The sequence below is a fragment of the Cyprinus carpio genome, chromosome A20 (genome assembly GCF_018340385.1).
Source record: "Cyprinus carpio isolate SPL01 chromosome A20, ASM1834038v1, whole genome shotgun sequence".
NCBI lineage: Eukaryota > Metazoa > Chordata > Actinopteri > Cypriniformes > Cyprinidae > Cyprinus > Cyprinus carpio.
The window spans coordinates 24,874,186-24,896,215 of NC_056591.1; the positions used below are offsets into that span (position 1 = coordinate 24,874,186).

At 36.9% G+C, this 22,030-nt stretch overlaps 2 protein-coding genes across 3 annotated transcripts; one reads left to right on the forward strand and one right to left on the reverse strand.

Moving 5' to 3' along the window:
• Window positions 1-342: 342 nt before the first annotated feature.
• Window positions 343-6,874, reverse strand: LOC109069412 (WD repeat and coiled-coil-containing protein). Of its 2 annotated transcripts, XM_042778231.1 has the most exons (5): window positions 6,772-6,874; window positions 5,607-5,770; window positions 3,601-5,518; window positions 2,443-2,563; window positions 343-850 (listed from the first exon to the last, which is right to left on the reverse strand). In XM_042778231.1, the coding sequence occupies exons 3-5, from the start codon at window positions 5,476-5,478 to the stop codon at window positions 678-680; spliced, it is 2,172 nt and encodes a 723-aa protein (XP_042634165.1). In that variant the 5' UTR covers window positions 5,479-5,518; window positions 5,607-5,770; window positions 6,772-6,874; the 3' UTR covers window positions 343-677. The 2 variants fall into 2 exon arrangements, with proteins under 2 accessions (XP_042634165.1, XP_042634164.1); XM_042778230.1 differs by having other exon boundaries at window positions 3,601-5,770.
• A 2,293-nt stretch (window positions 6,875-9,167) lies between these two features.
• Window positions 9,168-20,953, forward strand: LOC109069414 (peptidyl-prolyl cis-trans isomerase FKBP1B). The gene is made up of 4 exons (XM_042778233.1): window positions 9,168-9,393; window positions 11,541-11,588; window positions 20,015-20,127; window positions 20,215-20,953. Exons 1-4 carry the CDS (start codon window positions 9,357-9,359, stop codon window positions 20,341-20,343), a joined length of 327 nt encoding a protein of 108 aa, XP_042634167.1. The 5' UTR covers window positions 9,168-9,356; the 3' UTR covers window positions 20,344-20,953.
• Window positions 20,954-22,030: the final 1,077 nt, after the last annotated feature.

A 22,030-nucleotide genomic window follows, 5' to 3' on the forward strand; every position in this document is an offset into this window, starting at 1 on the left:
GCCCAAAGGATTCTTTGAATTTAATATAAATAATAATCAGGCATTGCAAAATGAGATGCAAAAAGATTTTTTTTTAAAGATTATTGTTTTACAAGAAAATACTTTTTCAGTTTTTCCACTTAAACATTTCAGTTTAATTCAGTGTTACCTACAATTTCTTTGTAATTATTTCTGAAATGTAATTTCTGAGTGAAAATTGTAGCACAATGAATTTTTTTTCATTGTGTGAATGTGCTATTATGCATTTCTTTTAATGTGGGTTGTTACTATGGAACCAGAATGAGATACGACATGTCTTACAGCTTACAAATCAAACCAATTATGAAACATAAAAGAATACAATCACTATGAATCTTCTTTAATTTCACATTACATGTACCTTAATTTCATTGTGTGGGACAAAATAGAAACTATTTAAGCAAAAATAACCAAGCAGGCACTTAATATTTCTTCTGAAAATTTAAAAACTGTTCAGCCCCTGACAACTCTGTCTGTCACATTACACAAATCTATCATGTCCAATAAATATCACAGTGGTGAAGATATCAGCAAGAAGTTTTCCCTGAATTCCAAACTAAGAGTTTGGAATATCCCTGTGTTAGACACAGATATTCAGCTAACACAAGACAAATATCATACAAATATTTCTAATAAGTCCTCTTATGATGATACAGGCTTTATTTTTCTGCATCGGGAGACACTGGACTTTCAGGCGGAAATACGTCAGGGCTGCTCGGGGGTCTTACAGGAGATTTCCTTCTTGCACTCCTGATTGTGAGCTCATCTTTGTGTTTAAATGTGAGCGGAACGAAACCATCTGCATCAGCCACCAAGACGATCCACATGGGACCTGTGAGAAGAAGAAAAATGTATTTAAAGGAATAGTTCACCCAAATATAAAAGTTTGCTGAAAATGTACTCAGCCCCAGGCCATCCAAGATGTAGATGAGTTTGTTTATTCATCAGAACACATTTGAAGAAATTTAGCTTTTCATCACTTGCTCAGCAATTGGGGGGAAGTCGTGGTCTAATGGTTAGAGAGTTTGACTCCTAACTCTAAGGTTGTGGGTTCGAGTGTTGGGCCGGCAATACCACGACTGAGGTGCCCTTGAGCAAGGCACTGAACCCCCAGCTGCTCCCCGGGTGCCGCAACATACATGGCTGCCCACTGCTCCGGGTGTGTGTTCACGGTGTGTGTGTGTTCACTGCTGTGTGTGTGCACTTGGATGGATTAAATGCAGAGCACAAATTCTGTATGTCACTTCATTTCACTTCACTGGATCCTCTGCAGTGAATGGGTGCCGTCAGAATGAGAGTCCAAACCGCTGATATAAAACATCACAATAATCCACAAGTAATCCACACCGCTCATCTTGTGAAGCGAAAAGCTACATGTTTGTGAGAAACAAATCCATCAAACGTTTTAAACTTCAAAAATACAAGTCCTCTATTCTTTATTTTGCTTTCTCCAGTGAAAAAGTCATCTCGTCTGAATCAGGAGAGAAATATGCACAGATCAAGTACTGTTTACAAGGGAAAACAGTCCAAAATAGTTTTAAAGAAATATGTTCAGACAACAAGGGATGGACTTTTTCGCTGGAGGAAGCTTTATTATGGACTTGTATTCTGATCAGAAGCATCATTTTAATGATGGATTTGTTTCTTCACAAGATACTGATGGACTGGAGTGTTGTGGATTACTTGTGGATTACTGTGATGTTTTTGTCAGCTGTTTGGGTTCTCATTCTGACGGCACTCATTCACTGCAGAGGATCCATTGGTGAGAAAGTTTCATTTCACCAAAACTCTTCCGAAGAAGAAACAAACTCATCTACATCTTGGATGGCCTGAGGGTGAGTCAATTTTCAGCAAGTTATTGTTTTTGGGTGAACTTTTTACTTTAAATCTATGAGAAATTTCTGTGTGGTAACTTGCGGTCTTAGCATAAGTGACTGTGGTTCAAGCATACATCAGCTGTAGAGATGCACAGCACAAAAGGCTGTAAGCTGATTCAAACTTAACCCCTCAAATCCGATTGCTCCACCTAATCGCTTCCTATTTTAGTCACTGACAATTAAACGAAGCCAAAGCACACCAAACAATCTGTCTACAACAAAGAAAATTTGTGGATCTGCTCATTGCAAAACAGCAAATCTGCCTGAAATGTCAACACAAAGATCTTAGAAATGTTCAGGTGCTTCTTTCAGTGTGCATTAGTTTTTTTAAATTAGCTAAAATGTCTAGTTTGGGCTTTGATTTCACACTTGTTGAAGGTAATAACTGAAAGTTTGACCAAAAGCATACAGGCATCGTACATACCTAACTGGATCTACAATGACAATGTCTCATATTATTACATATGCATTCATCAAGGTGGTGGGACTGGCATTTTGGAAAGCCTCCATATTTAGATGTTATGGAGACACATTCTTTCAGACGTACCAAGCATCATCTCCACGACCGTCAGGCTGAAGAGTTCCTGCACCACCCGCAGGCAGATCCGCCCCCCACACAGCAACAACGGCCTTCTCTCATCTGTATACACGTTGTCAGACAACTGTTTCTAAAGGAAAAGACAAATACAAAGTGCAGCACCATGAGTCACTTTAAGGAAGCATCATTCACAAAAGACCTGGTCATGTGGTCATGGATTAAGTCTGATGATTCCCCTAAAACAAGTTATGCCAAGGTCAACAGAATCACTTCAATCTGGCATCTGCTGACAAATGGGTTTTACTGACAACAGTGAGAGGAATTATAAATCGGCATGATGCTTCACAATGCTAAACGGTCTGACTAAGAGTAAAATGAGCTTTGTAGAGTCTTGGTCTGGATTAGGACTTAGCTCCAGAAGTAAATCATTTAATCATGTATTTAACATTTAAATAAAAATGTATGCAGTATGTGATCTTGAAAAAAAACATCTAAGAAGGTTCACTAATTGTGGAGGGTATTTAACCTGTCGGAGTCAGCCCTGTCAGTCTCTGCTTTGGAATATGAAGAAACTCTACAATTCGATTAATGCATATAGTCAAAAAAACACAAAAATCAACAATGAAAATGGTTGACAACAAATTATTGTATTATAAATGATAAATGATAATAATAATAAAGAATTATAATTCAGATTATTTATAAATGTATAAATTATGTTATTTATAAACAAAGGACATAACCAATTATAAGGGTCTGTGCTCTTATATGGTATGATGACATTTACATTAAACATAATAATGTAATTAATAATAACAACAATAATACATTTATATTAATTATAATTTAGGTTACTTATAAATTATAATAGTACTAAATTGAATAATAATTGTTGTTGTCAAAATATTTCAGAATAACATAACTTATAATATTTAAATTATTCTAATACAAATAATTTAACTTTTTAAATTATTCACAATATGTGGCTTCTTTTTTTTTTTTTTACCCTTTGAGAGTATGAGACAAGATGTTTTTTCATTACAATGCTGGAAATCAAATCCTTTATGCAATAATTCAAATAAGTAAATCCACAAATTATTTTTCTACTACAGAAGACAGCAGACTTTCCCTGCATGATTTAAAAGAGAACGGTGGATCATTTCATACCTGACATGTAATGTGCACATATTGAGGTTCATAAGCAGAAGGATAACTGCATGCAATCTTCTTGCCATTCTGGGTGAAGTCTCTGATTTCTCCAAGGCACTGCTGGACATCAGCAAATCGGGTGAAAATCCTCTCCATGTTCTGCGTCAGCTGCTCCAGGTTCTTCTCTTTGGACTGGCAGCTGTTCTTTGGCGGAGTGGCATCGGAGTATAATTTTTCCGAGGCCTCGTATATGGGCGAACAGGGTCGACTGGAATCCCGGCTGGCCTGACCGGCTACGGCGAGCGTGGCCAGGCGGCTGATGTGATCCATGTCGTAGGTTTCCAGAGTAACAGAGGAGGCACTGGATGCTCTATCTGAGAAGTCTGCAGAGCTCGCCACAGGGCTCAAATCTGAGCTGCGTACCTCCTCGATTAATTTCCTCCGACTGGATGGCGAAACAATTACCGAGCCTCCGGGAAGTATTAGATCCTTAATTGATAGACGGTCCTCTTTAGAAAAGTTCTCCGAATGACGTCTAATCCCATGATGTTGGCTCGCCGACTCGGATTTGGGAACCACTGGGGTGGCACCTTCTTCATCAAATACCAGCTCCTTGGCTATTAGCCTCAAGATGTACTTGTCCGTGTTGGAGGAGGGGAGGAAAGCAGGATCATTGGACTTCTGTCGGCCAATCATGAAGAGCAACATCTTGTTGGTGAAAAAGCACACCCCTTTGGGCCTCTCATTTTTTTGCAGCTGGATCTGCTGCACGTTGGGCATGGAAGAATCTGTGATGCAGTAAACTAGGATCATGTTGCACGTGTTTGATGCCACGGCCACCGTGCTCCCGCTTGGATCGAAGGCGATAATATCAGGGACCAAGATGCCAGGGATGCTGACCTTTCTCGTAGTGGTGACCTTGCGTGAATACGTCACCAGAATCAGATGTGACGAGTCCTGACCTGTTCCCGTCATATTATCCCGCCGCCTGAAGTGAATGAGCGGACTTGGGTCTGATTTTCGATGTTTGGCGAGAATGTGCGTTAGATCTATGGGTCCGGATGAGGAGCCGTGTCCCGAGCGTTCAGAATCACATGATCTCCGTCTGTCCAAATAATAGTCCGTATCCACTGTCAAAACGGGAGAAGGGCGGCACGTCGAAGCTTCTGACTCATTGCGCAGGTCGAATGCGATGCCTGCATTGAGCCCGCAAATTTTATCAAGCGGAAGTTCAGTGGCTACAGCCACTTGAGCTTCATCGGTGGACTCGATGGCACAGATATACCCACCTACATCAAATATAGGGCAGAAGGAACATGCCACCAGGCTTTTTTGGATGTCGTTCCAAATGTACGAGTGCAACGCACTACCGATGGCGACCACCAGGCGGGTTCCGTCTTTAGTCCAGCAGGCACAATGGATCAGACCGCTGCCCTTGATGTCAGCCTTCACACGACGATTATCGACCCGCACGGAAAACAAGACCGAGGCGTCTCGCTTGGTCAAAACGGCTAAGATGTCCATTTTGGGATGCCAGACACATCCCTGGGAGAGCAGCGGGAACGGCTCACTCATTTCACAGGTCTGAGTGCACAGGAGTTTGTTCTGCTCTGAAGTGCTCAGCTGAAGTTGCCAAACCGTGATATGCTTTTTATGCTGGACAGCAAGCAACGCCGGGGACCCGGAGCAGCACAACGGCCCCCAGAAGAGTCCCAAGACATGTTCAAACTGTCCAATTACATTGGTGTCACCAAATTTGGGCTCACCATCGACAGAATACAACGACGTGAGACAAACCTGCTTACCATCCGTCCAGGCTATTCCGTGCACCGGGTGAATGGCTTGGTGCAAGGTGTTTAACCCTGTTCTCAGAAGCTTGGCTTTTCCCAGCTCCATGCTTGGTTCAGTTTCTCCGATGGAAAGGAAAATAATGTTCCTGGTCATACAGAAAAAAGGGTTTGAAGTCAGAGTTGAGAGATAGATGTAACTCTGTGCTTCAGTAGGAGAAGACTGCCATCACATACTCCAAGAATAGGCAAAGCCTCTTCCCTCACTCTCTAATCCTATTGGCCAGAGTGAGGCTCCACTCAAGGATGACCAGATTAGGCTGACACGACCCCCAACGTCATAAAACCCTCTGAGGTTGGGATGCTACATCTTTTGACTTTGTCTTTTTTCGGTCCCAGGCCTGAAATGAACAAAAATATATGTAAGAAATGTATATATATTTGCTGAGTCCGTTAAGTTACAGTCACAATAGTGTATTTAAGTGAAATTCTGCAGCCAAAAAAAGTCTACTGTTTGATCCCTGAAAGCACAGGTACATCACAGACATCTGTATTTACATCTGCAAGATGTATTTTTTTGTGCAATACGTCTATATAGGACATTTCCTATCAGATGTCAAATAGGCGATAAGAAAATGTCTTTAAGATGTTTATGATTTAACTAGAATGTATGTAAAACTGACATCTTAAAGACGTCTATCAGATGTTTGTACACAGCAGATGCTTTCCAGATGAAGCAATCTTTAACAGACATCTTGCAGATGTACATGTGCTATCTGGGTCATCAAGCATAGTGATGTACAGAACTCACTTTCAAACCAAGCAGGTCTGTTGGTCAGCAAGGTGAATTCAAGTGATCAACTTCAAAATGAGCAAAATCTGTGTGGGGAACTTTTTCACCCTCACACAAAATTTCCAGGAATGACGGGCAATGATAAAAGTGACTGCATCATTACAAAACATGTTACTATGATAATCATAGATACTAGTTATTAAAAAGACAACATGGGGAGTTGGGAGAGGCCGGCACTTTCGTCAAATCAATAAATAACGAAGTAAACAATGATAGAAAGATTCAAAAAAGCCTTTAAAAGGGAATGCTATTTGTATTGTGATTTTATAGTACCAAAACTGTATTAAACATGACATATAAAAAGCTGTGGTTACTAATTTTTGTAATGGGAAGTGAGTTTAAAGTTTACAGTAGTAACAATAACTGTAGTAACTATCATAATATGGCAACAAAAAAAAAATAACAGGTTACCGGCCATGAGGGGCATTAGCGAAAGTTTCACATGTATTACAGCATTACCACATGCTACCTTATGAAGCAGGCAATATAGATCTAGAACATTCTTGAAATTATAAAAGGAAAATTTAGAAGATAATATTACCAACACACCATTATGCTGCTGAGAGACTGCGGAAACTATGACAACTCCGCATGCAAACTTGAACCGTGTCGGCATTTCCCGGCGGAGACATTTGAAGTCATGGACAACCGGAAAGAGAATGACTCGTGCATCCTGGGAATTGTAGTTCACACACGTTCGAACCGTCTGAGGCTGAATCCGAAATGGCCACCTATACCTTCATTCACTATTCCTTACATTAGGCCACTAATACAGTTTACTTGAAGGAGAGAAAGAAAACGAGTGAGTGAAATGTTATTTCTATTATCCCTCCTGCAGTAACTTAAGCAGCGTTTAACTTAGATCGTTTATTTCAGGACTACAATCGCCTTGCTCACATATTAATGTAACTATATCTCCTGATAGTGAAAAACATAACGTTTTTAAGAGATGTCGTTATTACGAGAAACAAAAAATGTTGTTTTAACAAGAAATAACATCTTGATATTACAAGAAAAAAAATCGTTTTAATGACTCCTCTTCTCTTCTTTCTTCTTCTGCACAATCTGACTTTGCTGCAGCCTGGAATTGAACTGATGGTTTCGTCTGGTCAGAGGAGAACTGGCCCCCCAACTGAGCGTGGTTTCTCCCAAGGTTTTTTTCTTTGTTGTGTCATTGATTTGGTTTTGTTTTCTTGCCGCTGTCGCCTCCGGCTTGCTTAGTTGGGGACACTTAATTTACAGCGATATCGTTGACTTGATTGCAAATTATTGCACAGATACTATTTAAACTGAACTGAGCTGGATGATGACGTCACTGAATTCAATGATGAACTGCCTTTAACTGTCATTTTGCATTATTGACACTGTTTTCCTAATTAATGTTGTTCAGTTGCTTTGACGCAATCTTTTTTTGTTTAAAGCGCTATATAAATAAAGATGACTTGACTTGACATCTCGTTATTACGAGAAAAGATGTCGTTTTAACGACATAACATCTTGTTATTACAAAAAAAATATAAAAAATTCATTAAAACGACATCATCTCGTTATTACGATTTAACTGAGTGGACAAAAATAATATGTGTGTGCCAGCAATGCGTCGCCTTAGTTTGGGGGCGATTTCGGACACAGGGTGATTCATATCGGCGAATCGATTCTTTCGAACAGTTCGTTTTAAAAGGCCAGTTTTAAAGATTCAGACTTTTTTACGTCAAGATTTAATAGTTACGTCATCGCGCGGTCTCGGCGTTGACACATTACCTGATCTAAAATGTTCCATTACAACCATATGTAAGTATATGTTTTATTATATTTCGGTCAAATTAATTGGTGTTTGTTGGAGCCATGATTTAACTAGTAAAGCAAAGGATTTATAGGCTAATTATTTGCATGTACAGTAAACAAACCAATTAATTAAAAAAGCGTTTTGTTTGCATGTTTTAATACTAGAAATACAATCGAGTTTTATTTGTTAACATTTCTGCAAATTAATCGAAAATTAAACGAAAATAGTTTTAAGCAAAGCCACAGCAGAACAGTCTCGCATCTCCAAGGAACACGCAACAGTCTTTCTTTACTGAATGAATCAGCAGTTTTGAACGAGTCAATGATTCAGTGAGCCATTCATAAAGACAGTCACTTGCTTCATTTATTTAATGAATCAGCCGTTTGAAGGAATCGGTTGAATCAATGATTCATTCATTAAGTCAGTGACTTGCCACCACCTACTGGTAGTTTAATTTCATATTTAAAAGTGTCATTGCATTTTTCCAACATTTCATATTTGTATGTCAAAAAAAAAGTAAAACATTAATCTAATAACATTATTTATGCATTTGCAATTTTGAGTAAATTAATTTATGTAACCTCTTCATTAAACAGTCTGAGTAAACACATCTAAATGGCACTTTCGATGCAGCTTCTGTGTTTCTTCTGCAGTGGAAAGATGGAGTTTGTTGATACTGATTTCATTTAAATAGTAACAACCATATAGTGTCTTGTTATTCTAACTTAATGTATTGATCAAATTTAAGAATTTGATGTAAATGGTGACATGTACATTTAATCAGGTTAGGAAAATATTGTCCTTCATAAAGTTAAAAAGTGTAACAGCAATCAATTTAAGGCAAATATCACAAATATGCTGATTAAAGTAAAACCTGATAGAGCACTGATGAGACTATTGTTTCAGAATAAATTACATTTGCACCAAAAAAAAAAAAAAAAAAAAAAAAGTAACTTTTTTACTCGGACAAGTGAATGACTGATTTACTTGTCTGACGGACAAGCACAAGTCAAAGCTTAATGTCGAGCCCTGTATATATATGTACAACAAGTGCTGTTCAATAGATTTTACACAACATGTTCAGATACCGAGTCTAAGCCGAGGGCCAGCCGAGCTCGGGCCGATTACTAAATGCTATCTGGGAACTGCAGCGTGCCAGAACCTCATTAAAAAAAAAAAAAAAATCGGAGAGTAATCTTGTCTAATAGTTCACCACGGCTTGACCACTGTAGGGCGCGTACAGTTAGATTTGATGTGACAGTGGGCGGAGTGCAGCAGCGCTGCTGTCTCACAGTCTGTCTCTCTCTCTCACGGTCTCACTACTGTAGGATCTACACGCGCTAACAGAATGGGTGTTGAGGTTGAAACAATATCTCCAGGAGACGGTAAGACTCTATCATCTAATAAGTTCGAATTTCAAATTCACGAACGTTCTAAACATTCTGGCGGATTCGAATGTTGTTAAATTGTTGCGGCAAAAGCGGGAACATTCTTAGGCTCTAATTACATAATCTCTTTGCAGTATAGAATTTGCACTGCATATAATTTGCGTAAAGCTTTGAAAACTAAGATTTCTAACGAAATGGCTATGAGGATGTTTCCCGCTCGCTGTCCAGTCATGTGTTTGTGCCCAGCGGATATGTGCCATGTGTGCTAACTCTCTTCTCATTATGATTCCTCGCTGCAGCTGTCAGATTTCCTCTACAACGTGCTGTAGTGTGATTTTGCTTCTGAAATGCAGGTTGATGTTGTTGATCATGTATGTCTCAGATGGGAGCACTCTCGCGCTGGCTAGACACGAGCTTTGATGTTAATTTGAGGGGGGCTTTGCAGGGTAATTTGGCACAGTTGGCAGAGTCACTGGGTTTCTGAGACCTGATCTGTCTAATGGCACAGCAGTGAGACGCTGTTATGTGTGCCATTTGTTGCATTGCCTGTTTGCTGGTGATACCAAACTGACAGTTTGGACAGGATGACACTTTCATTGACGCAATTTGGCATTATTTTTACATGGATGTAGTAGCCTATGTCTAGTTCTAGTAGTATGTTTTCTACTAGTCCTCAAATCTGATTGGCCAAACTGATTTAGAGAATAATAGCATTTGGAGACATATGTCCAATAGGCTACATATAGTTGGGGTCAGTAAGTTTTTTTATGCTTTTGAAGGCTGCAATAATTTGATCAAAATGCGGTAAATCAGTACTATTGTGAAATATTATTGAAATATTGTGAATATTATTTCAGTTTAAAATAGCTATTTTCTGTTTTAATATATTTTAAAATGTCTTTTATTCCTGTGATTTTCAACAGCCATCACTTCAGGCTTCAGTCACATGATCCTTCAGAAAAACAAACAAACAAAATATGTTGAAAACAGTTGTGATGTTTAATATTTTTGTGGAAACGGTAATTCATATCAATTTAATTTGGTCCATTTATTTCTTTAAAAAATATTTTTGATATATATATATATATATATATATATATATATATATATTATATATATATATATATATATATATATATGAGGCTAATATTCATGTGATGCTGTATATCATTTATTTTATAATTTATTATTATTTTGTAAAAACATCAAAGGTAGATCATAAGTTTAATTTTCATTCATAGACTTTTTACCCCAGGTTGTTTCATTTGGCCATTTTTATTTATTTATTTATTTTTTGACATGAGATCTGAATTTGGGGCTGAGAGTCTAATTATTCCTTTTGTAAGTAATGACCAGGAAGGGTTTAGTGATTCGTAATAATGAGCATTATTATGACATGATCATTAGAAGCTGTGAATAAGTGCTAGAGTGACCATGATCTCATATGATTTTGACACCTTTCAGACGTAGAATTCTTGGCACAAGTCATCAAACTCAAGAACTACTGGGGTCACCAGTGTCAGGAATGAATGACATGTAATGACGCTTTCACTTTTCTCACTCTGCTCGGGTCTCTTGCGTCTGTGGGCCGCTCTCCACTGACATCCTATCTGACCCCCACCGGCCTGCTGTCATGTGGCTCACATTCCTGTCCAGCTCCCACACATTAACCAGGGACCACCTCCAACACACACACACACACACACACACGCTTTCTCCAGATCAGGACTGCATATGAAGTCTAAGACCAAACCCAGGTCTCATGACTGTAGAAGCTTCTTCATGGATTTAATTGATCCCTTTGGGGGTTTGTGGATTAAATTAGGGTGGCAAGCTACCAATAAAACCATCTTCAGTGCATTACAGTGTTGTTAACTTAGTGCAAAAACCTGAAGATGGAATTTGTTTTCTATGCTACACTACCTGATAAAGACCGTGTCAGCCAGCCAGTTAGATTCAGTCAGTTCATGCCATTTATGTGCAATACACATCAGACGTTCAGTGGATGGTCAATGCTGAACTACAAGTTGAAAAAGCCTCCTTCATCACCAGACTGTGATGATGCCAGTGGATATTACAATATAAGGTTCACATGCTATGAATCATCTTTGCACTAACTGTTTTCTTCTCCTATTTCCTTACAGGGAGAACCTTTCCGAAGAAAGGACAGACATGCGTTGTGCATTACATAGGTAAACAATCTGCTCTAATGGTTCTCATATGTTGTTTGTTGGACGCTTCGCTCAGGCGACTGGTGCGCCCTGCAGACTACCAGCTCAGACAGACAGGAAACGGGATGTCGATAACAACATTCTGTCTCCCCTTGTTGAATGTTTTCTTTCCTTTCAATATCCCAGTGCTTCTTTTTGAAAACGCAGGTAGAACTTGATAAATGTTGCATTTCTTTCTCTGTGTTGAATTGCTTGGTCCTCAACTACATAATAAGCCCTTATAATTACTAATGCTTGAACTTTAGACCTTTATATTGTGCTTGACATACAGGATGTTGCCACCTAGACCAGAAAATGAATGTCTTTTCCACTCATTATTTTCATAGTTACCAAAAAAATATGGTGGAGTCCAAAAGTCTGAGAGCACTAGAGCAATTGCTTGTATTCTTTTATAATTTACTAAACATTTTTTCATTACTAATTATATTATCAGCACAAAAAATAGATCCAATTTGATTAATTGACATTAAATTCAGAAAGTCTTTCAAGCCTGGTGATGATGTTCTTCAGCATGATGGGTGACGTTCTAAAGAGCTCCAGGTGCTTCAATAGAAGCAAGATCGTCTGATTGTCTGTAGGAGTCACATGATCAATATCAACAAGATTAGTCACCTAGAAATTGTGCAGAATGTGAAATAATTCCTTTAATTCATAGTCACCTAGAATTTTTTGATAATTTGGAATTTTTAATTTAATTCATTTATTTGTGTTTGAAATTTTTTGTTTTGTTTTTTTTTACTGTCACTTTTGATCAATTTAATGTATCATTGCTGAATTTAAAAAAAAAAGAAATTAATTAAATAAATTCTTTTTAAATCTTACTGGCCCCAAACTTGTCAGTAGTGTATTATATTTTTATAAAGGACAAGATTGCTATTTCTGAATATTCTGATTCAATTATTTTTAAAGTGTTTTTTAGCATTATATTCAGTTTTGTTGTCTTTAAACAAGAATATTTTTAATACAGACAAAAAAGCTGAAAACATAATAAATGTAACAATGTTCTGACAAGACATTTTCCTGTCTTGTCAGTATTATCAGAGGTATCTGTATCTGTATCAGGAGAGAGGAAAACAGCTTGAGGCAGAACTGTGCTAGAGTCATTAGCACTCAGAGCAGGTAACAGGGTCAGACACACTGCAGACGTCAATACAGGCAAAAAAAAAAAAAAAAAAAATCAATAGAGCAAATGTTTGGATTGTGGAACAGGAAGGAAATTTGTGAACATACTAGGTCATTTAGCTATGATCACTGTCTGAAGATTCTGAATGTAAAATCTGTCTGCAGTGTCCAGATTAAAAATGAGCAAAAAATGGGAAATTGGGCTCAGAATACATGCTTTGCTGGGGTTAGATGCCATAAACAACAGAAAGAGTTTTGTAGGCCATATTTTTGTTTAGCTCATATCAGAGAATTAATCAAAGAAATCCAAATGATCAACTGAAAGAAAAGCTCCAAGACTGTCACATGTATCCTAATACAACACAATAAAGTGAGAGACCATAAATGCTTATTTTCGTGAAAATCAGAATAAATGCATTTTCTACTTCTGTAGTATCAGTTTTTATGATTAGTGGTATTCCACATTTCATTTATGCTGTTTTTTTTTAGAAGTCTCTTACTGTACACTCATCAAGACTGCATTTATTTGATCAAAAATACAGTAAAAACAGTAATAATGTGAAATGTTTTTACAATTTAAAATCGTTTGAATATATTTTAATATCGAATTTATTCAAATGAATGATGCTGAATTTTCTTACTCCATTACTCCATTAATCCTTCAGAAATCATTCTTATATGCTGATTTGCTGCAAGAAACATTTCCTATTATTACAGATGAAAAAAGTTGTGCTGCTTAATATATATATATTAATATAAATATATATATATATTTATTTGTGGAAACAGTTATATGTTTCTCAGGATTCTTTGATGAATATTCAAAGAAACAGCATTTGTTTGATATTGAACTTTTTTCATATTTACTGTGACTTTTGATCTATTTAATGCATCCTTGAAAAAAAAAAGTATTATTTTTTTAATGATCTCAAACTTTTGAACAGTAGTTTAGGTAATTGTGTTACTCGGTTTTACTTACTTTCCAAAACCAGTTTTTAACCACACTGGCACTGGGCGAATGTTGATTTTAGAACCTGGTTGAATCCATTTTATTATTTTGTAATTGAAAACTGATCTTTCACTTGACTGAATTATGAATGGAAAGACTGTAAATGATAGATGCTGCTTTGAAAGCAGTGAAACCTGTCATTCCTCTTTGTAATATAATAATGTAACATAATGTTCAGGTTGTATATATTATCAGCAGTCATGGTTGCATGCCAAGCGAAACAGGATGGATTTATATCACAGGCTCATGCCTGAATTAGCAGCGAGACCCCCACCCCATCGCACATCTACCTTTCTCTGACCCAGCTGGGCAGAACAAATCAATTAGCCCAGTCCCATTGGATCCCCTGGGGTTTATTATCAGAGCACAGGAAGCCATCAGACCTCCTGTGACTGGCGGCTCTATTAATAACAATGGCAACTACACTATGTATAAATATGCTCTGAAGAGACACCCATGTGATTAATGGTGGCTCAAGGAATAGGCCACTGTAATGGCAATGTGGAGAAACCCACCAGGTGTCGGGTTTGGTGAATGTTGAGGTGTCATTTTTAGTGGTTTAAAGTAGTGACATCATGTGCAGTTATGGGTACGTTTCCTTCTTATGGGTTCGTTTCTTTATGTTTTTTTTTTTTAACCTTTTTGTGATGGAATAGTTGATTGATAATTGTTTTTTTTTTTTTGTTTTTTATAATGTATTAATTGGAGATGTATTTTATATATATTTTGTTGTCCAAGCTGCTCAAGTTTGCAGCTGGCCTCAACCAGACTGAATTGATTCTCATCCATATATATTTAAATAAATTTTAGAATGTCATTTATTCCTATGACACAAAGCTGAATTTTCAGCATCATTACTCCACTGGAAGCGCACAGCTACATGTCTGAGGCACAGATAGCAGGAAGTGAACAGCCTACTGCACAAAATAAGAGCCCCTTTCCTGCGCTCAATGAAGCTACGCGAGCGTACTGTACCTGTCCGCACCCGGCACAAGCGCAGACAGTGAAGGGATGTTCAGCTCAACTTCTCACGTGTTGGATGATAAACGAAAAGGACTAAAATGCGTTTTTTTTTTTTTTTGTAAAGTAGAACTTGCATACACGTTTGAGAAGCCAGAAGTAAATGTCAGTTCTGAATAGAATGATTATTTTTATTTTTCCTTAAAATTACATCGACTTAATTTGATTTTAAAATCACCTGCTGCAGCACACTGAAAAAAAGTGTTTCATTCATCCAATTAAAACATTTTAGGGTAATGAATCACATCTATATTTTTTTTAACTTGAGACAATAGTTATTTATTTTTCATTGGCTCAAGTAAAAAAAATATAGATGTGAATCATTACCCTATATATATATTTTTTTTTTAATTGGACAAATGAAACACTTTGCATCTTTGTTTTATTTGCACCAACATTATTTGATTTTAACATTTTGGAATAATTTATTTATATAGCATACTTTTATTTAGTCTCACAGGTAAAGACCTTTTTTTATTTAAAACCAAATTTAAAAACTAAAACAAATACTGAATGCTGATTAAGAAACATCTTATTGAATGTGTGTTGATTGTGTTGTTTGGATTGTAGAACTATGCAGTTTATGTAGTTTCAACCCAATTCAAAAACAAAAGCTAAATGCTGATGTCTGTACCATCTATGTTGGTATTGAATGTAGGCTACTTACTGTGCAGTCACTGCTGTTATTTCAGATGGTTACGGTTATTGTTTTCAATAGCAAAAAGCCAGTTTTGCCTATTAAATACCAAATAAACATCTTGTTTATGCATACTTTCCTTCTTTCTTGTTTGTTGCTTAAAAAAAAAAATCGGAAATCGGTATCAGAATCGGCCAGTTTGCTTGTAAAAAATCGGTATCGGAATCGGCCATGAAAAATCATGATCGTGCATCCCTAATTCTAATATGCTGATTTGCTGCTAAAGAAACATTTCTTATTATTATCCATGTAGAAATGTTTTGGAGATGTTTTGTTGTCCAAGCTTTTCATGTTTTTACAATACAAATTACATTTTTTTTTGGTCTCAATTGCAGTAAATCACTTATCGTTCATAGTGCAGGGGCTTGTAGTTGATAGTATTAGTTAAAAAACAGCCATTGAAACCCCACCGAAAATAGTATACTGTACCATCTGGGCACATCTGGCATTCTCTTTTCAACTTAACAATGATTCATGATGCTCTAATCATTTTCTGGCATAGTATATAGTATGGATAGTCTGAAAGTTGGGATGCAGCCAGGGTTTCAGGTTCTGGGAATGAGTTGTGCAGGTCACCACACAGCAGGCTGTAATATGAGATTAAGTTTAGCATGGAAATTATTGAACAGACATTTTTACAGAATGTTTCAAATGTTAGGGGTTAGTAAGACTTGTTGTATTCAGCAGCAGAAGTCCCAGTAAAGATTTTACATTGTTGCAAAAAAAATCTATTTCAAATACATGCTGTTCTTTGGAACTTCCCTTTCATCAAAGAATCCTGAAAAAAAGTATAAATATTAATAATAATAATAATAAGAAGAAGAAGAAGAAGCAGCAGAAATGCTCCTTGAGCAGCAAATCAGCATATTGGTAAAATTTCTGAAGGATCATGTGACACTGAAGACTGGAGTAATGATGCTGAAAATTCAGCTTTGCATCACAAGAATAAATTATTTTATGTTTATTTTACTTTTTAGTTTGGAGTTATAAGGATAAAAATTGAGATTTGATTTTAATTAATAAATTGTTTGCATTGGAGTGCAAAGTAGTTTGCTTAATCAAAATGACAGCACTATTTTTAGCTTTCTCTCTTTGCACTTGACATTTCTGCCAGAATACTCTTGTTTGATGATACGTGAACCATGCGTGTGCCGTGCCACGCGGTTTTCTGCTGACATGTTTTTGAGTTGAAATGTGCCAACAAATCTATAAAAGGCAGTTGCATTCAGGTAGTGTGTGCATCTGATTACATTTGACGCTGACTGAGAGAAACCGGCTGCCAGCTCTTGTAGACGGATACTGTAAGCCGTGATAAAAATAGCTGCCTGCCTTACTGGTTCACACTCTTTCCCACCAACCTCTCACGCACAGGCTCAGGAACCATCAGCCAAAGAAAAGCTCCCACCCAACATGACCGTTGATTACAATCATGATCACAGGAGAGCTGATAGATGAAGCTGCAAGGTATTCTGTAACTTATACTGAGCCTGGTTTTGGTTTACTGCAGGCTTAGTGACCCTCATGGAGCAGCCTAAAAACATCAGAATATCCTAGAAACACACAGTTAGAACATCCAGAACATCCTAACAACCACAAAGGTTTATAGCATCACTGGGTATATTTAGTCAGTTTAGTTCATTCATAAATAAGCTTTAGTTCCCCCTTGTAATAGAACAAGTTGCTATTATAATATACTGTCTGGTTTTGGAATGAAGCCCACTCTGCAGATATCTTGGCGCATGGTCCTTCCTGGAAGTCTATGCTCCATGTAAGTCCTGGGGGGGTGGGGGGAGTGAAAGTTAATACTGTACTGTACGAGAACCATCTCTCAGTGTGAGGGATCTTTTATATCTCCCTCAGCATGGATGAAACTGTAAGGAATAAATGCTTCTAATGGTGTCTTAGGCTCAGTTGTCCTCACAGTTTATCCACAGTCTTAGTGTTGATAGTGAAATGTGGGCTTGTGATATTGAATTCTGTGTAACAAAATATCTCATCTTACAATATAAATTGTAGGGTCAGGGAAGCTTGTACTTTTTAGGGTAAATAATTTTAAATTTAGATTTAAATTTATTGTTATATTTTTGTTAAAATGAATCAAGTAAATTTAAAATGGTAATTTGATGTGATTAATTTAATATAAAAAGGTGGTTACAAATAAAGCACAGTAAAAGATAAAATATAACTAATTGTGCTGATTAATTTTAACCGTCATATATAATTAATCCTATTAATATTTTAGTGTAGTTACATTTTACATTTTGATTAACAGTCCTATTTGAAAAATATGAGACATTAAATAGAGCCATTGTTTTTATTTATTTATTTTTACATTTGTATTTAAGTACATCTGACAAATCTGAACAGCTTTTGTTGCTAAATCTTACAAAAGTTTTACATGCTTTATTTTACTTTTGGCACCCTATATGATTCAAGGCGTATTTTTATACAGTATATAAATATGTTTACTGTAATCATGGAAGACCAGAGTGTTATTGATTATATCTTCCTCTCTCTTTCTATTTTCCTTCATGTGATAAAGATGGAGGCAAAAGGTGACCTACTTAAACTGGCTGAATAATCCAGCGAATTAGGCCAATGTTTCATATTTCATTCTTTTTGTTCATTTGGATCACAAGAGCTCAGATTCCACAGGAGATTTAGATAAGCACAGAAGCGCTGCCTCCGGTGGGTCAGCTGTGTGTTACTGGACCACGCCTGTCTGATTGTAGGCACCCCGCAGACTCCCTAAAGGAGTCAAACAAAGAATCTTCTAGTGCGGTCTGCTGTTTTAGTCAGGAAATCCAGTAGACTTGCTGTAAAAATTCACAGAAATTAATTTAGCTTTGATCTCTATATTATTACATATGTCACAAATGTATTACATATGTTATGGGGCACAAAATTTAAAATAAAAAATTATAACGACTTAAAAAAAAACACATCTGGAGACCAAAGTTTCATAGATTTGGGGGCCACCCAGAGTACCCTAGCAACCACACAGAACATCCTAAAACATCTGGAATGCCATGCTCAACACCCTAACAACCACCTAGAACCTAGCAGCACCCTCAAAACATCCAGAATACCCTAAAAGCCAGAACACCCTACTGAAAACACCTTAGCAACATACCCTAACAACCACTTTGAATGAGTAGCAACCACCCAGAAACATTGTAAAAAACCACGTAGAACATGCTAGCACCACCTAAAAGCACTGTAAAAAAAAATCAGCCTTGAATGAGTAGCAACCACTCAGGGGAATAACAACAAAACATAAAGAATTAAATAATATCTAGAAAGATTAAGTTATATCCTATCTAGAACAATTTAGCAATGTCCTAACCCTATATTATACAGAAGACACTAATAACCACCCAGAACACCCTAAAACCTATCTAGAACACTTAAGCAATTTCCTAACAACCACCAGAACACCCTAACAATGCACCAAAACATACAGAAGACACTAACAACCACCAGAACACCCTAAAACCTACCTAGAACACTTTAGCAATATCCTAACAACCACCAGAACACCCTAGTAACACCCTATATTATACAGAAGACACTAACAACCACCCAGAACACCTTAAAACCTATCTAGAACACTTCAGCAATATCCTAACAACCACCAGAACACCCTATTAACACACCAAAACATACAGAAGACACTAACACCCAAACTATCCAGAACACTCTAACAAACACGTAGAATACACTAGCAACACCTGGATTATGCAGAACACCCTAGCAACACCTTAACAACCATCTAGAATACCCTAGCCTCAGGGCCTGTGCAAAAGCTGCTTGAGAAAATGTAAAAATCTAGTTGTATTTCATATTTTACTCACAATGTGACATACTGTATGTAATAATGAAGTGGATCATCTGTGTGTCTTTCTCATGACTATGATGTCATTACAAACGCTGGGATCATTGGGTCTGTTTGTATGATGGTGATATGATGGAAGGTTGATGTAGACTGTCTGTTTGATCAGCTGCTGTTTTAGGGCACTGTTGTTTTGTCCACTATGTTGTAGTGATGGATGTTGTGCTGATGGTATCTGTTCAATTCTTGGTGCAGGGCTGCAATTACTCTCCTGTAAGCCTGGGAACCACAAGTGTGCAGTTTCTTCATCCGCCGCTTGTCTGTTTAGATGTATATAGATGTGCTAGCAGCTTGTGCTTGTGCAGTTTCATTTTCTCCTTAAATTTAGGGTTAGATTTTTGCACTATGAACAGTAAACTTTTAAGGGAACCTCCTAGAACACCCTAGCAACTGGGTGGCTCCCTGTTTTCTTCATAAAGGAAAATTTAAGAGGAAAAAGGAGAATTAGTGAGAATCAATAAATTCTGAATAATTAATTGCTATTGTGTGAATAATATGTAATCAGTAATCACTTAATAAAAGTGTAACTGTAGTGTGAGTACCTTATGTTTGGAATCTGATTAAGTAATCCAGAGTTGCGCTGTTTGTTGTAATGATGATGATAACTGTGTATTTAACTTTTTATTATTATTATTATTTAATTGCAGGGATGCTGCAGAATGGAAAGAAGTTTGACTCGTCACGAGACAGAAACAAGCCCTTTAAATTCAAGATCGGCCGACAGGAAGTCATCAAGGGCTGGGAGGAAGGAGTTGCACAGGTAACTGAGTCTGATGCTGTGCTGCATGTATTCTTGAATATTTCTCTCAGATTCCACTTGCGTTATTGTGTTTGCATCTAATTTCAGATGAGTTTGGGTCAGAGGGCGAAGATCACCTGCACTCCAGATATGGCTTATGGGGCCACGGGACACCCTGGTGTCATTCCTCCCAATGCCACTCTTATATTTGACGTGGAACTGCTGAAACTGGAGTGAACCACTAGCTTTTGCAGGGCTGAAGTCCTCAGATGGAGAAGGAGAAACATGAGTCCCCGCCCCACCAATAAAACCTTCTCCATCTAGACACTCAACTTTTGTTTTGTTTTTTGCCAATAAATGGGTGTATCTTTCTACACATGACCTTAACGCTATTTTAGCATCTCAGTTTCATTTTTGGTACATGCAAAGTGTTTTTTTTTTTTCATATTACACTTTCATGAAACTATGTAATTGCAATAGAATTATTAAATCAGCATTTTAATTTGTACCAGACTGAATCCACTGCCTTGCTGAATTTGGAAGGGTTAGTATTTTACAGGAGGGTGTAATGGGTTATAATTCTGTATTCTGAGGGGCATTAACAACCACTGTCTGCATTGCCACTTTTGATAAAAGCATATCCTACTGAATGCATATGATAAAATGACAATGTTACTGTATTTACTACATATTTTATATATTAATCTATCCCTTATAAACATTTGTTGTAAGTCTCATTCAAATCTATAAAAATGAGACGTGGAACAAACTCAATATGTACCGTGGAGTGCTTTGGCTTTAACATTTATCAACTTGCTCTTAATAAAGATATTTGAACTCTTTGAAATCTTTGTGCTGTTGGAACTGGATAAGATACATTTTTATTACTCATTATTATCTGTTTTCCTGCTTCTGTGCATAAGATAAGAGAAAGTAAGCAGTAAGAATATTCAGTGTTTCATAACTTGGAGATGAAACATATTTTCCATTAACCAAAATTAATATGCATTTGTATAAATCATTATTTAAGCAGAGACACTGCAGGTTTTAAAAATTATTACTCGTGGCATTTTTTTTTTTTTAATGAAGTTCTAAAACACAGACAGACAGACAGACAGACAGACAGACAGACAGACAGACAGATAGATAGATAGATGATAGATAGATAGATAGATAGATAGATAGATAGATAGATAGATAGATAGATAGATAGAGTCGCCACCTGCTGATATTTATGTGACATAGCAATTTTGAGACCCTCAAAATAATAATCGGTATCGTATCTCACTCTAACTATACGATATCATACTAACTATACTATATCACTGTAACTATAACTGTTATTTCATGTTGGCTCTTAGCCACAAATAACATCTGAATATTTTAAAAACATTAAATGGAACCTTTGATTCAAAGCCATTGTGATATGTACTGCACATCCGGGTCAGAGCTGCAGGTCGCTTGATGCTGATTGGCTGTTTGTGGTTTGTTGTTAACTGTGATTGGCTGGAGCGCAACACGCCTGTCAGCGTGCGTCGTCTGTGTCTGGTAAAAACAAAGAACGCAAGGTCAGAAATTGATATTGTTTCGTTTTTAAACATTTTGTTTTTAAAACATTATGATGTCGCCGCTTGTATGTAAGTGACGTACATCGTCCTAGATGATCAATTATTGTTAGTATGCAAAGGCTCTAAACTGTTTAATCTAAATAGGACTGTAAGTTTGCAAACTTTAATGGATAAAAAGTAAAAAGCGGTTTATCATCACGGTTTTAAATGGGACATCTAGTAACATGCTTTGATTAATGGTAATATACTGTAAATGTAATGCAATAATGCTGACATGCTTGCTATCTTATCAAGTCACATCTGGAGTCTTTATGTGTTTAGTCATATCGAGTCATAACAAACATTGTGTGACTTTC

Excerpts from the sequence above, each read along its gene's own strand:
- LOC109069412 (XM_042778230.1), bottom strand. The coding sequence starts at position 5,526 with ATGACCAGGAACATTATTTTCCTTTCCATCGGAGAAACTGAACCAAGC. Across the intron at positions 2,564-3,600 it reads ATGTGCACATTACATGTCAG|AAACAGTTGTCTGACAACGT; the intron begins GTATGAAATGAT and ends CTTTTCCTTTAG. Across the intron at positions 851-2,442 it reads GGTCGTGGAGATGATGCTTG|GTCCCATGTGGATCGTCTTG; the intron begins GTACGTCTGAAA and ends TTCTTCTCACAG.
- LOC109069414 (XM_042778233.1), top strand. The coding sequence starts at position 9,357 with ATGGGTGTTGAGGTTGAAACAATATCTCCAGGAGACG. Across the intron at positions 9,394-11,540 it reads AACAATATCTCCAGGAGACG|GGAGAACCTTTCCGAAGAAA; the intron begins GTAAGACTCTAT and ends ATTTCCTTACAG. Across the intron at positions 20,128-20,214 it reads GGGAGGAAGGAGTTGCACAG|ATGAGTTTGGGTCAGAGGGC; the intron begins GTAACTGAGTCT and ends ATCTAATTTCAG.